General features: G+C 33.4%; 1 protein-coding gene and 1 non-coding gene across 2 annotated transcripts in view; one reads left to right on the forward strand and one right to left on the reverse strand.

Moving 5' to 3' along the window:
- LOC107015140 (protein yippee-like) overlaps positions 1-3,086 on the forward strand; it is a 6,145-nt gene extending 3,059 nt beyond the window's left edge. Inside the window, exons 2-5 of the mRNA XM_015215320.1 lie at positions 1,356-1,399; positions 2,426-2,534; positions 2,619-2,674; positions 2,762-3,086. Of these exons, the coding sequence (XP_015070806.1) occupies positions 1,356-1,399; positions 2,426-2,534; positions 2,619-2,674; positions 2,762-2,846 (294 nt within the window). The 3' untranslated portion in view covers positions 2,847-3,086. The remainder of the gene's footprint in view (positions 1-1,355; positions 1,400-2,425; positions 2,535-2,618; positions 2,675-2,761) is intronic.
- A 12,245-nt stretch (positions 3,087-15,331) lies between these two features.
- On the reverse strand, positions 15,332-15,403 carry TRNAG-GCC. Its single transcript has one exon. It is a non-coding gene; the product is annotated as a tRNA-Gly (tRNA).
- Between the last annotated feature and the right edge of the window lie 444 nt (positions 15,404-15,847).

Consider the following 15,847-nt stretch of genomic DNA (forward strand, 5'->3'; position numbering starts at 1 on the left):
GTGGGTGGGGGGCTGGTAGGGTGGGGTGGGTAAAGGGAGGTTGGAAGAGAGTTTTGAAAAATGTTTTCCTTAAGTTTTGAAGGGAAGTCATTTTCCTTAAATTTGAGGGAACTGAATTGATTTTCCAAAACATTTGTCCAAACCAAACATGAGAAAATTGAAAAACATTTTCCGGGAAATGATTTCCTTCATACCAAACACACCCTAAAATTTCTGTCCTTTGTTTTTCCCGCATCATGGGTTAATATCTCCAATGCAAGTGACAATTGCCTAATCTAAGAGAGGTTAATGCAAAGGATATTTAAGTAGAAATTGGTGTAGTAGAACAACTAAATTAAAATATTTACTGGAGTGTAATTAAATAAAGATTTCATTAAGAAAAGCCCCCCAAAATATTCCAATCTTCGAATGACATTTACACACGTGGAGAACACAATATTGGAGTGAATATATTCTCAGTAGGATAGGAGACAAGTTGTCATAACTTTGTGCCGGCAAACCCTCAATTGTGTTTTTTCGCACTAAAAACCATGTCAATTGGGCAATCTCTCTTCACTCAGTTTGGCTCACAACAGGACCCTTAGGGGTTGTTTTGGTTTGTTAATAAGTTATTGCATCAGCACATTTAGAATTTTAGGAAAGATGACTTTTTGTGCAATTATCTCTGTTGAAAATGTATTTAGTGTTAATATACATTAATTTGAGTTAAAGTTTCTAAATTTTGTCATACATCCTATTTCTAGATATATTTGATTTAGTGAACAAAATTGAAAGATACAAAGGCACAATTTATAAATATTTTGATTTTATAATAGATAAAATTGGATAAAGTTAATTTATTTTCAAATTTTAACTTTAGAGGAGTTGATTGTTGAGTCTGATACTTGGAGTATACTTGATTGGCATTTTCCATTTGTTCCATGCTTGTGGCTTCAATATTTCGAACTATTATTGTTATGCCCAGTCCATTGATCAGGTCTTGGGACTGATCTATTTTCTATATTTTGATCAATATGGTGCTTGCTTGGTCACTTTATTTTGCTCAATTTCATTGTAATGTGCATTCATGACTTTCTGTGTTATATAAGTTGACTTTGTAGGTCAGTCTGTCCTATGAAGAATTCCATACGACTTTTATAGCATAAAATCGCAGCACATTTTCTAGTGTTGGAGCTTTGAAACTACTGTTTCTTAGAAAATTCAAATGCTTATGAATCGAGTGAAATATTGATTCTGCAATTAATTCTATTGAAGTTTACCTTACATTCTTGTTTCAGCCCCTAAATAATGTATGTGGTCATTCTGAGTCATGAAGTTTATCTAACTCTATGTTTTCCTTCTGATCTTTCCTTCAGTCTTTCCACTGCAGACATGGTAAGGCTTATCTCTTCAGTAAAGTGTAAGTCTCTTTGATTCTGCACATTCAATCATCAGATATGTTTGTGACATTTTCACATGTCCAATCTTTAACTTGCAGCATGAAAATCACAAGTGCAACTCACAACTTATGTTGGTTTTATTCTTGTTAGAGTATGAATTACCATTCATTTCCTCTGATTGTTGTTAAGCTTTTCTTGGCATTGACGGGGACATGAGTTATTTGTAGCTTGATTAGATGAACAATGATATTGCTAAGGTCAAGCTTATCCATTCCTCTGGTACAGAAAGATGAAAAAGGCTACCATATAAATCCTCTTATTTGACTTCCACCCCTTCTTTTACTGCTGTTAAACTAGAAAGTGAAAAAACATGAAATATTGAAGAACTCATCCTGGTAGAAGTGAGCCAAATTTTTCATGATTTGAAATGAAATAAGATTTCAAAAGTTGAGTGCAACTGAAGTATGTGCAAATTATTTTGCTTTTATTCTACTTGTGTCACATTGCTCTCAGTAGCTTTGATTTTGTTATTAGCTCCGAGTCATTATCTTTATGGAAGGTTATAGCTCATAACCAACCCAGAATATTTGAGCGCACATGAAAAGTTTTAAACAAGGTAGGCTATACCTTGTAGGTTTAGTTTGTTAAAGACATGGTACTTATTTGTATATCTTCATACTTTTGGGTCATTGACTATAAAATTAGCACCAAAATTTGATCTGTTGGAATCACTATAGAACCTAGTGGGGATTTTACCTGACTATTATATCGTGTACTTTAAGTGTATTTTGCAGGAGTACAAATATCATCATCAATATATAGAATAAATTCTTACTTGACTTGGGTTCTTTTCCACTTGGTAGCAGCATTACAATAGTTACATGGCTGAAATACATATATTATGCTCAACATGATTGCTTTCCTGTTCAAGAATTCTGCTCTTCTCAAATCTCTTCATTTCATTTTATCATTTAGCACAAACATACAAAAAGATAATGCACATTGTAGTTCTGTATATTCTATATGCCTTTTGTTTCTTTTGACAGGGTGAATGTCACTTCTGGCGAGGTAGAAAATAGAATGATGATGACTGGTATGCACACTGTGGCAGACATTTTCTGCGTCTGTTGTGGGTCGATTGTTGGATGGAAATATGTGAGTATGGAGTGATAAAATGCTAGACATTGTCGTTTTGCAGTTGCTAGAAGTTTTAGCTCCTAATATAACAATATTTTTCAGGAGACCGCCCATGAGAAGAGCCAAAAGTACAAAGAAGGAAAATCAGTGCTTGAGCGGTCAGTTGATTACTTCAGTTTTCTTTAGAATTGAGTTAGGAACATACCATAAGTCCTCACTGAGGTACTTCCTTTTATACTCAACAGGTTTAAGATTTCTGGCCCTGATGGAAGCCATTACTGGGCTAGTCATGAAACTCATGTTGCAGGAAGTGATGCTGATGATGCTTGATCACCATACAGAACAAAAATTCTATCCCAAAATGTACATTCTTTAACCAACCACCCCATTAATTCTTTATGGACCATTGGATTCTTGAATAGCTACTTCAACTTCTTTAAGCTTGTCCTCCATCGTGTATGATAATATGAAAGCAGCCATATGCTGTTGTAAACTAACATGACCATCTGCCTGTATATGTTTGCAATGACGACATTACTAGTAGCAACCACTGTGCTCTCATTGCTTCGATCTTTCCATAGTCGTTTTGTAGCTGTATAGAGTTATGGTTATTAGTTATGCAGGTATTTGTCAAGCTGGACATGAATTTTTGAAATAAAACCAAGACTATAAATTGATTTTCGTGTACTTTGCCCTTTTCATAACCATCACATATCCTCCCTGAATGACTCTCATATACCATTTAGGTCTACCTGTTCAGAAAATAAGAGATCTTCCATAGAGCCCCAATATTTTGATCAAGGCAGTTGCCAAACCATACTACATAGTTCTGGCAACAACAGAAGCTTAAAAGATCAGCAGTGAGGAAACATCTAATACACTACACCGCACCTTACCCCCATCATCACATCAAAACTTGGTAGAGTTCATGCAGTAAAACAGGTCAAGTATGGTGTTAAGTTTTGTCCAAATGAAAACAGAATGATGTCCAAACTAGCTTAACATTTTTGTTCGACAATCATGGCTTTGTTGTTTTATCAACAAAAATATGAAAAGGAAAACTCTCCTTCAACAAAGTTCCACCAGATAACAAATATTTGGCTACAATTAAGATTATTCAGCAGTTGTGTAATGACCTATTTCGTCATTATAGTTGTTTAGGGCTATACCCTTGTGAAAATCTCAGTGGGTCAAGAGTTGGTAGAAATCTGGGAATGGAAAATCGAGTATGAAAATATGCTAGTGTTTCACTATAGCAGACACTTTCTTTGTAATAACGAGATCGCTATTTCAATCTCATTAACTTCTGTTGAGCAGTTCATATGTTCAAAGAATCAATTTTGAAGGACATACCTTTCAATTCTGGGAGGAACTCAAATTATGGAAAAAATGAGTGAACAAAAGCATTTACCTCAAGAAAGAAAAACTCTAAGTCTTGAAAAAAATCTCCTCTAGGGTTCTCTGATAAGATATTTTACATTATGACTAAGTATGAACAAAAACTAACATAACAATGTGAGTTTCTATTTTCAGACCTTCGCTCTAGCGGAACTTTGCAACTTCGTTATGATCATGCAAACTTTCGATTTGATGAAATTGTCTTTAAATAATTGATTAGACCTTCTAAAAAGGTAGAACCATGTGAGTTTGAATATTCAAGACCTTCGTTTAAAAAAAGAAGATGATTAACATGTCCGTACTTCGAGAATTAATGTTCCTAAGGGGGAAATAATATAACATCCTGGGTGTTTAAGATTAGCCATCGTCCCATGTTGAAAACTTACAAATAATGAGTCTAAATATGATAGTAATTTTACTATAACACCACTTTTGTTCAACATTTGATTTAAATTAAATTTTGATAGCAATATATATTTAATTTCTTCCTAAAATGCCTAAAAAAATTTAAAGAATTTCTTTAGTTCCTCTAGGGAAATATTAACCTTCTAAACCTCACATATGATTGGACATGCAAATCGTTCCCATTTCACATACATCGAAGATCTTATATATATATATATATATATATATATATATATAATGTCAATCGTTTTGCACACTTCGTATACGATAATATATCAAATTTTACATATATTCACACTTGCTTTAACATAACTCAAGTCAGAACAAAAAAATTAGTGACTCAAATTTAATCCAAATTTTTGAAGTGTTACAGTTGACATTGGTAGGCTATACCAATTATTGGGCACAAATATTTGATGTGTAGCTTTCATAAGACCACAATTAAGATAAAAGTGGGTGAGGTCCAAATGAAAATAATGAAACGAGAATGAAGTCCAAAACTCGCTAACAATCTGTACGACCAGGGGCGGATCTACGTGGCCTCGTGGGGATGCCACGGCATCCAGTGATTTCGAAAGAAACGTTGTATATATATGTATATATGTAAATTAATTGTATATATATCCATTTTGCCACCTAATAATTGTATTGCGACATAGCTCAATTAGCAAAGGAGTGGATCTGCCACCTAGGCTATGCAGGTTCTAACTTGGCCAACTTCCTTTTTTGTTTGCTCCTTTTTTTTCTTTTCTTTTTCTCTATTCATTCTTATATATTTATGACTATTCTTTATTAATTCAAATTGACTCCTTTTTTGGCTTTTCTTTTCTTTTTCTACATTTGTTTTTATTTATTTGTTACTATCTTTTATTAATTCAAATTGACCCCTTTTCATAATTAATTTTGAGTTTTATTTTTATTTTCTCTTGCACTAATTATTAATCTCTTGATATGAGTGTAACCTGTTTATTTTTTTATCAATTAGTGATACTGAATTATTAGCATCAAATAAATATTATGAAGAATATATTTAAATTTTAGTTTTAAAAAACATAAGTTTCAAAGATGATATTTTTTAATTTAAAGGTTCTTGTGATTTTCATCGACGTTTTTGCTATGTAAGATTGACTAGGCTGAAACTACAATTTTTATTCTTTCTCAACTATATATTTCCAATAACTCATAAAGTCAATGGAAGATAAATATATTATGTTAATACTATTAGATGGTTTATACAAGCTCAAATTTTAATGTGAAAAATCTTTTTTTATCTTAAAAGTTTCAGCGAAGAAGACATCAAATTCCAAAAAGGAAATAAAATTGAATTGTCTAATATATCTAATCACATAATATCTAAAAGAAAATATTACTACATGCATATTTGATCGATTCAGTTATAAAAATAAAATTAATAACCTGAGTTGTAACCCAAAATTAAAGCAACCGATCCTTTCATCTTACTTGAACGTTGTGGCACTGTGTACGACATTCGTGACGTTGTCGTTTTGTCAACAAAAATATGACAATTTGCATAAAACAACGTACTCATTATGATAGAATATGTGCCTCAACTTAACAAGTAATGGACCAGGTCCCTTACTTCACTTCAGAAAAATACCAGAAAGTTAAATGCAGTAAAATCAACACAATGATTTTACGTGGAAACCTCCTTGCTTAAGGGAGTAAAACCACGACCTGTCTCACAGGATTTTCAATCGTTTTCACTAATCTTCAAAAGCAAAAGCGAAACACGATTACACCAAACGTAAGAAAGAGTTATCAATCTTACCGTTAAGCAATAGTCCTCTATTGCTCAACAAGCCTAAGTAGAAAAACAATCTACCCACTAAGCTATCCCACCTGGACAACTTAGACTTCTAACACAACACACCAATTCCTTTATAGATTTAGGAGTGGTTTACAATTTAAGAACAAGAGAATAAATTCCTAAACAACTAGACGAAAAGCTCCAGATGTTGCTGTTGTCCTTGGAATAATTCTGCCTTTGCTTTGTGTAGCCTTTGCAAGAGTTCTTGAAAAGTTTTTATCAAGTTGCAAAAACTCACCAAAAAGTGTTTAGGAAAGTGTCTTTGTATAGACAAGTCCCTTTCCTAAACTTCTTTGCCATTGGTTGGAAAGGTCACACTTTCTGACGCCATCGGGAAGTGTGCACCTACTTTCTGTACTATCTCCAGCTGGCAGTCGACTGGCTCATCATCATGAGAGCCTGGTACCTCTACTAGGTCCCTGGGTTTGTTTCATCTGCAATACTTCAGACAAGAACCCTGCAATACTCAAGTAAGAACCTGCAATACTTAAGTAATAAACCCGGTACCTTTACAAGGTCCCTAAGTTTGTCAAATCATCAAAACTACAAATAACATTTTCCCCCTTTTTGATGATGACAAACCATAATCTGAGATCTTCTCCAGAATTGTTCCCCCTCACTGTATATTCCCCCTCACTGTATATTCCCCCTCACTGTATTCCTCACATGAATAAACATTTAGCTACTTACAGTTTCACTTCCCCCTTTTGGCATCATAAAAAAGATATGCAGTAAACCAATGATGTCAACAGAAATACTGAACAAGATCAAAGCTTAAAGAGCAATCAATCAGTAAGGGAAAAGCATGCACAAAGGAAGATAATCAGAACAGCAAAGGAATAAGTTAACCATTATGCCATCATAACATTAACACATTAAAAACAAACTGAATATCCATCAACACAGTGATAAGCCACAAAAAAATTGACACAGGGGGGAATTGTTCAACAGGCTAGGAAGAGGGGGGAGGATGAGACAGGGACTGGATGACAAGAGTGAGTCGTGCATTGACAGCATCATTATCTTTGATAGCCTTTTCATGCAGGGCAGTTATCTTCGTCTTCAACTCAGCATTCTCTCTCTCCAGAGCTTGTACCACTGAAGAACCAGGTCCCTCACTCTGTGCAGTAAACAGTTCTGCTTTGAGTATAGCAATCTCAGCCTCTTTACCACTCAAACGCACAGTAAGCTCCTCAACCTCGTGCTTTAGCTGATCCTGATCTTCAATAAGTTGAGCCATCTTGCTCTTTGGATAGCCTCTTCCTTCAATGCACTCGCATATTTTTATTTTTTTTTTTCAAGAGGAGATGGTTTCTATGAGCAGTGAAGTGAAGAAGAAGGAAACAAAATTTGCCTTTTAAGCTTTTACTAAAACCCTTCGTGAACAGGAAGAAGTTAATAGACAGATGAGGGTTTCAAAAAGGAGTAAATGGCCTTTTAGAAGGAGTGAAAAGGTGCCAGGTCCTTGATTGGATGTGTCGTTTTGAAAAGAAACGATGGAACAAACGGTCAGAGTAACCGATGACTGACACGTGGCATTATCAACGGTCATATTTTTCAGTTTCAATTTAATGTATAAATGCTAACCTGAACAGGCACCAGGTACCATAGCACAGTTAAACTTCATTCCTCAGTTGTTCTAGTTTCTTCCCTTGCTAAGCAGGTCCTTGCTGAGAGTATACCTACAAAAGGTACAAAAAGGATCTTGTTCAGATATTTAAATGTTTACACATAGGATACCTGCACTGCAATTTTAGCCATCAAGGAAGTTCAACTGTTAGCTAAGAACATCACTTGGAGATCAACATGCCCAACTTTAACCGATTTCTCTCAAATTGATCCTTGCACCACCAACCTGGATTTAACACTTCTTCATCACTTCTAGGATCAAATTTTTCAGATCATCCTTTCCATTGTTCAGCACAAAAATCTACACCCAAAATGTACCCCTTCTTTCCATCACCAAAAGAGACACCTCCTCCCTGAAGTGTCTTGAGTGAGAGGAAATTTTTGATGTCACCAGTCATATGTTTAGAGCATCCACTGTCCATATACCAACATTGACTGCTGCTCCTCTCACTCACTTGCAACAAGAATTACTTGTTAAGCTTGGGAACCCATTTCAGCTTGAGTTCCCAGTAGGGAGACAAAGGAGTGATTAGATTGTATTTAGTCCAATATGGTAGATTTTGTAGCTTTCTAACAAAGGACATAGGAGCAGGGACAGATTTTTTCTTTGAAAATCTGTGAGTTGATACATGCTTTGAAGGACCAGGTCTCTCTTCTGGTACATTTTGCCTTTCAGCATAATTAGAGAGCCTTTCACAGGAGTTTCTCCAGCTAGAACACTCACCCTTCAGATGTCCATTCTTACCACAGTGAAGACATAACAAATTGTCAGATACAAACACATACTTACTGTGAGGATTATAAGGAGGAGTGATGTTCAAACTTCCTAGCCCTTTCTTATTGAAATTGCTCTGAGTTGTCACATTTGACAATAACTTTGATGATTTGGTCCACTTAAGAGAATTTTCAAGTTCCTCCTTAAGTTTAACAACATCCTGTTCTAATTTGTTATTCTTTTCAAGTGACAATCTGAGATTTGTCTCAGAGTTTTTCAATTTTTCCTCAATTTCAGCTTGCAAGCTATTTGGCTCTCCATTTAGTTTTTCAGCCTTTTCAGTAAGCTGACACAACTGATACTTAAGTTCAGAATTATTTAACTCTAGAGACACCATTTTTGCCATTGTCTCTTCAAATTGAACTTTGTTTTCAGAAAGAATTTCAAGTTCAGCATTAATGGCATCTCTTTCAGATGTTAGCTCTATCACAGAATCTAACATGACTTTTGACAAGGTTCTTAATTTCTTAAGAGAATATTTATCCAAGTCAATTTTCATGTCAAGAAGAGTTACCTGATTGTTCTCTTCTTCATTTTCTGTGTGTGCCATGAGAGCAAACATTTCATTGAAGACAGTTTCCTCCTCATGCACAGCAACCATAGACACATCTTTTGGCTCATCAGGTTCTTCTGAATCACTTGAAGAATCACCCCACGCAGCAAGAGCCTTTTTGACCACCAAATCTGCAGCAGCTTTTCGATCTCTCCTACCATGTACCAGGTCCCTTCTCTTCTCTTTGTCACTTCTTGGTTTTTGATGTTCCTTGTTTTCATTCTTGAGCAGAGGACACTCTTTGATAAAGTGCCCAGCTTTTCCACATTTGTAGCATGTATCACCTTGAGTGACATTTCTAGTACTATTTGTTCCTCTTTTAAAAACTTTGTTTTTTCTCACAATTTTTTGAAATCTGTTGATGAGATATGTCATATCATCATCACTGGAATCTTCATCTGATTTGTACTTCAGCATCAATGACTTGTCCTTTTTAGCTTCCTTCTTTGATGAATCATAATTTCGATTCATCTCATGTGTCTTCAGATTACCAATCAAAGCATCCATAGTCAGCACCTTCAAATCCTTGGCTTCTGTAATAGCATCAACCTTGCTCTCCCAAGACTTTGGAAGAATTCGAAGCACTTTTCTGACTTGTTTGGTCATGCTTATGGGTTCACCCAGACTTTTCAGCTCATTTGTAATGGAAGAGAACTTGGTGAACATCTCATGTATTGTTTCACCTTCCTTCATTTTGAAGTTTTCATATCGTGAAGTGAGCATGTCAATCTTGGATTCTTTGACTTGTTCAGTTCCTTCATGAGCCGTCAACAAGCTATCCCAAATCTCTTTAGCAGACTCACAGGCTGACACTCTGTTGTACTCATCAGGTCCTATCCCACAGACCAGAAGAGTTTTAGCTCTGAAACCCTTTTCAATCTTTTTCCTGTCAGCTTCATCATATTTCTGCCTGGGCTTTGGAACAGTAATGGTCTTTTCTCCATCTTTTTCTTCCATCATGGGAACAAATGGTCCATCTAATATAATATCCCATAACTCGCTATCTTCAGCCATGAGGTAGTCACGCATTCTAACTTTCCACCAACTGTAGAAATGTCCATTGAAGCGAGGAGGTCTGAGTGTCGACTGACCTTCTTCGAGATTAAGTGGAGCAGCCATTCTAGAACAAATATCACTTCCTTGGTGTTAACCAAATAGGGAGTGCCTGCTCTGATACCACTTGATAGAATATGTGCCTCAACTTAACAAGTAATGGACCAGGTCCCTTACTTCACTTCAGAAAAATACCAGAAAGTTAAATGCAGTAAAATCAACACAATGATTTTACGTGGAAACCTCCTTGCTTAAGGGAGTAAAACCACGACCTGTCTCACAGGATTTTCAATCGTTTTCACTAATCTTCAAAAGCAAAAGCGAAACACGATTACACCAAACGTAAGAAAGAGTTATCAATCTTACCGTTAAGCAATAGTCCTCTATTGCTCAACAAGCCTAAGTAGAAAAACAATCTACCCACTAAGCTATCCCACCTGGACAACTTAGACTTCTAACACAACACACCAATTCCTTTATAGATTTAGGAGTGGTTTACAATTTAAGAACAAGAGAATAAATTCCTAAACAACTAGACGAAAAGCTCCAGATGTTGCTGTTGTCCTTGGAATAATTCTGCCTTTGCTTTGTGTAGCCTTTGCAAGAGTTCTTGAAAAGTTTTTATCAAGTTGCAAAAACTCACCAAAAAGTGTTTAGGAAAGTGTCTTTGTATAGACAAGTCCCTTTCCTAAACTTCTTTGCCATTGGTTGGAAAGGTCACACTTTCTGACGCCATCGGGAAGTGTGCACCTACTTTCTGTACTATCTCCAGCTGGCAGTCGACTGGCTCATCATCATGAGAGCCTGGTACCTCTACTAGGTCCCTGGGTTTGTTTCATCTGCAATACTTCAGACAAGAACCCTGCAATACTCAAGTAAGAACCTGCAATACTTAAGTAATAAACCCGGTACCTTTACAAGGTCCCTAAGTTTGTCAAATCATCAAAACTACAAATAACACATTATCCGTAGGAAAACTCTCCCTCAATAAAGTTCCAACAAATAACAACTATTTGAGTACAATTAAGATTATTCAAAAAATATGTAATGACTTTTGATAGAATGGTTGTGTAGGGCGATTGGTAGTACCCTTTCTGTAGATCTCTGTGGGTTAAGAGTTGGTGGAAATCTTGAAATGAAAAATCGAGTCTGAAATTCAGCTAGTGCTTCGCTATAGTAAACACTTTCTTTGAATAGCGAGATCACTAACGAAGGAAAGCTTTATCATAGGTGAAGGTAGTGAAGCTTCGTTATACTGAAGGTCGGGAAACATTAACTCGCGTTTTTAAGTTAGTTTTTCATTAGCACTTCGTCATATCGTAACATATTTGATCAGAGAATCCTATAGGAGATTTTTTAAGACTTGGATTTTCTCTCCGGAGGTAAGTATTTTCCGTTCATTCGTTCCTTCCTAATTCAATGTCCGTTAATTATGAATAATTTCAATTTTAGTCCGTTGAACTTTGTCTACTAGTGTAGAATTATAAACCTAGCTTTAATTATGAATTTGAGGAACCTAGAAATTCCAAAAAAAATTGTTTTTTTTTCTATCATATGAACTACTTAAGAGAAGTTAATTGGGTTGAAGTTTTATGAATGAGACTGATATGAGCATGCAAACGTTCGATTTAATAAAATTGTCTTATAAAAATTGATTAGACCTTCTATAAAGGTAGAAATATGTGAGTTTGAATATCAAGATCTTTATTTGAGAAGGTAGATGATTGATATTTTGTCATATTTCGAGGATGAATGATTATGTGGGAAAAGGGTATAACACCCTGAGGGGTCGTTTGGTACAAAAATGAATAATGCAGGGATTAGCAATGCAGGGATTATTTTTATCAAGTGTTTGGTTCATTGTTTCTTATCTAATTTTGTGTGTGGTTTAAATGTTTTTTTAAAAAAAACTTTCCAATTATACCCTAGAGTTATTATGAGATTTTGTATTTCATGTAATTGAGTCAAAGTAGATAATTAACGGAGAATATTATTTTTTTATAACATTTTTAACTAGTTAGGAGAATAAAATTTTTATTGTCATGTTCACTATTTTCTCACTTAAATTATTTGAGAGTAAATAATTGTCATCTTAATAAATTAGAGTTAATAACTCAAAAGGTCACACAACTATAATGATTATAGAGAAAATTTATTGAACTTTGTTTTGTATCAATAAATTTTTAAAAACTCTTTATCATAAAATAAAATAAAAATATAAAATAAATATAGAAAAATTAATTAAACTATTTTTATACTCGAGATGTGTGTGTATATATATATACACACACTCTTATTTTAGACTACTTGTGTAATGTTTAATGAACTTTCATTAAGAGACAATATTTTACTTATGAATTGTTCTTAATTCATACATCAACATTAACATATTAGTCGGATTATAATATTTTATATTAATAATAAATAGATTAAGTAATTCATATTTTAGAAACAAAAAATTATATCTAAATAATAAAAGTTGTAAGCTAATTTATTTAAATAACTTTATTAGTATAAATATAAAATATAAAATATAAAATCAAAAAAATAAATTAAATATTAAAAGGATTTGAGGGGTATTTTTGTCTTTACCTAGAATAGTCCATGGTATTAGAGCTAATACCTCCAAATGGAAGGTATTAGCAATGCATCACATAATACCATGTAGGATGTATTAACTAATCAATGGATTAGTTATACATAGGCTCACATTCCTACCAAACACAGTATTAAATTATACCACATCTAATACATGAATTATTTCTTTTAATACATCCTACCAAACGTCCTCTGAATGTTTAAGATTGTCCGTCATCTCATGTTAAAGACTTACAAGTAACAAACCTAAACATGAGGATTTTATTATAATATCACTTTTGCTAAACAAGATCCAATTTAAACTAAAATTTGACAACAATATATGTTTAATTTCATCCTAAAATGCCTCAAAAATCTATGAAAATTCTTTAGATTCACTTCAAAATTTATGACCTTCTAAACTCACATATGATAGGACATGTGGACCATTCGCGTGTCACATTTACAGTCCATATATTTGTTGTACTTCGACGATCTAAATTTGATATTTTAGATTCTCTTTAATTTCAACCTTTTTGTACACCATGTACGCAATAAGATATCATCTTTTACATATATTTACATTTGCTTTAGCATAGCTCGAGTCAGAGTAACAAAATTTAATGATTCGAATCTAATCCAAATTTTTGAAGTGTTATAGTTGATCTTAGTGAGTCATCCCCAAATTACGGATAAAATTACTTTATATTTGGCATAAAAACAATTTCGACAATAATGTGTGAAGTTTTACCCCAATGAAAACGTAATTGTTGAGACCCAATTTTATCTTTCATTTTCATCTTTTTACGAGCGACTTTTGTTTGCGAGGCCAAAATATTTTTAAGCTATCTTTTGTGCTAAAGATATATGTTATATGCTTTATTTTGTTGTCATTATATTGCATAATTATCACTGTATCATTTGTTACTTACGAACCGTGATAAATTATTGACACCAGTCCTATATTTTGTCTTAGTGGACTGAGGAAAAAAGGGGCTCGATGGGAAGAGAAGTATAACATAAGAGAAGCAAGAAGGTCAACCTTTTTCAAATATACAACATGGATTCTCGCAATGCAATCGGACTTTCATGTCGATTCGAATGAATCATTCTTTCTGCGGAGTTTAATCTTTGCTTGATCGGCAAGAGGATAACAAGTTCCAAATTCTATCTTGATAGGACATGTATTTCTATTACTAAATAATGTAGTTAATGATAGGTTTTTTATTACTCTCTTTGTATTTATTCACCCTTATTAAGTACTTATTAGTGATCATTTTCAAAGTTCATTTGATCATGCTTAAGCGTTTTTACTAAGTCAAATTATAATCATATTTTAAATTTGATTTAACTCGCATTTACATATTTTATTATTCTTTTATACGAGTCCGGAGTCTAAAGGGTATAAAATTTTAACAAAAAAAATTTCAAAACGGTATATGGATTTTTATTTTAACCAAAACGGCAAAATCGCTCACGGAGTAGCGACTTCGTCCGCTGGAAAAAGTAAGATCGCTGTTATAGCAGCAATTTGCTAAATTTGTTTTTTTTTTAAAAAAAAATTTTTATATAGAAATCGCTGCTTTGTTTTAATTGTTTTTTTAATAAATCGCTGCCTATGATGTGTAACTCTTTATTCAATTATTCATACGTGCCTTTTTACTTGTGTGGGCTTTTGCATTCTAGCAAAACTACTCGATTGATTTTAATTCGTAATCATGTATTTTCATTGTTTAGTTTTGCTACAATTCTCATTTACTTAAATTTTCTTTTTCTTATTTGTTGAAATATGCTTTATTATAAGTTTGGTGTTTATTATAAATAATTTTTTTTTTATCTTTAAGAGATATGAATATGATATGTGTAAACTCTATCCCTCTTCAAATTTTACTTACAAAAATTACATTTATTTTTGTTTGATAATGTTATTGTTTTTGTGAATACGCATTTTATGAAGCCTTTTCACATTTTAAATATTATCAAAACTGACCAACGGTTTAAAGTGAATTTTTTTTTTGTATTAGGCATGAATATCAATTTCAAGTTACAGTGATTCACTAAGTTTAATAAAGTGAAAATTGATTAGTAGAGTTACACTATTTTTAAATAAGATTTACATTTCACAAAATACATTCAAGACACATGCCAACAAATATTACTAAGATAATGAACTTTGATAGAATAATCACCAAATGTATGTTTCAATTAACTACTTCATAATCTATTTTACTATCTTGTCTTGTTAGTCTATTTATATGAATACCTTTCTTTTACTTTATTTTTCTTAATTAATTAAACTTTAAAACAAACTTATTCTCACTTCTTTAAATACTTTTTACTTGTACATCACTTTGAGTTCAATGGTAATACTCTTTACATGTTCATTACAAGTGAAGAGTCAATGCGTGAAGCAAAGCTTAATGGGAATCGTCTCTCCAAGCAGGGCCAAGTACGTGTTATCCTTTTAGGAAGGATGAAAAAAGACATGCTATAGTCAACATCTTGTATGAAGAACATATATAACTTCATAAGAATAAATCACTTGTTACTCTCTTCTTTATGCACTCCACTTGTTACCACTAAACGACGAAGCCAGGAGCGGAAGGAGGGACTTGAACCCTCAACCCTAGCCTTGGCAAGGCTATGCTCTACCATTAAGCTATTTCCGCCAGCTAGGGTAGTGTTTCCAATTTTATATGTCACCATTTTAAAAGTTTCAAATACTTGACAATTTTTATTATTATGCTAAATTATCCATATACTTTCATATAATCTTAATGCCAATTTATATATATAATTCTTTTCTTCTTGTTTTAAGGCGTTTAATAGAGTTAATCATAAAAAATGAAACAAAGGGTCATTGGCCCCTCTCTCTCCCAACTTTAACTTTATGTGCTGTCGATTTATTTAAATTATTATGTTGCGTTTACGAGCTCGTTTGGTGTGACTTGTGGGATATTAGAAATAAGTGTATTGGATAAGGAAATAGTGATGAGATAAAAAAAATTATGTTGTTTGGTTGTTATATTCGGGATAACTTATTCCATAATTTATATCATAGTGATGTAATAAGTTATCTCATATACATGGTGGGATAAGTCATCCCAGAATAG

The sequence above is a fragment of the Solanum pennellii genome, chromosome 3, assembly GCF_001406875.1.
Source record: "Solanum pennellii chromosome 3, SPENNV200".
NCBI classification, from domain to species: domain Eukaryota; kingdom Viridiplantae; phylum Streptophyta; class Magnoliopsida; order Solanales; family Solanaceae; genus Solanum; species Solanum pennellii.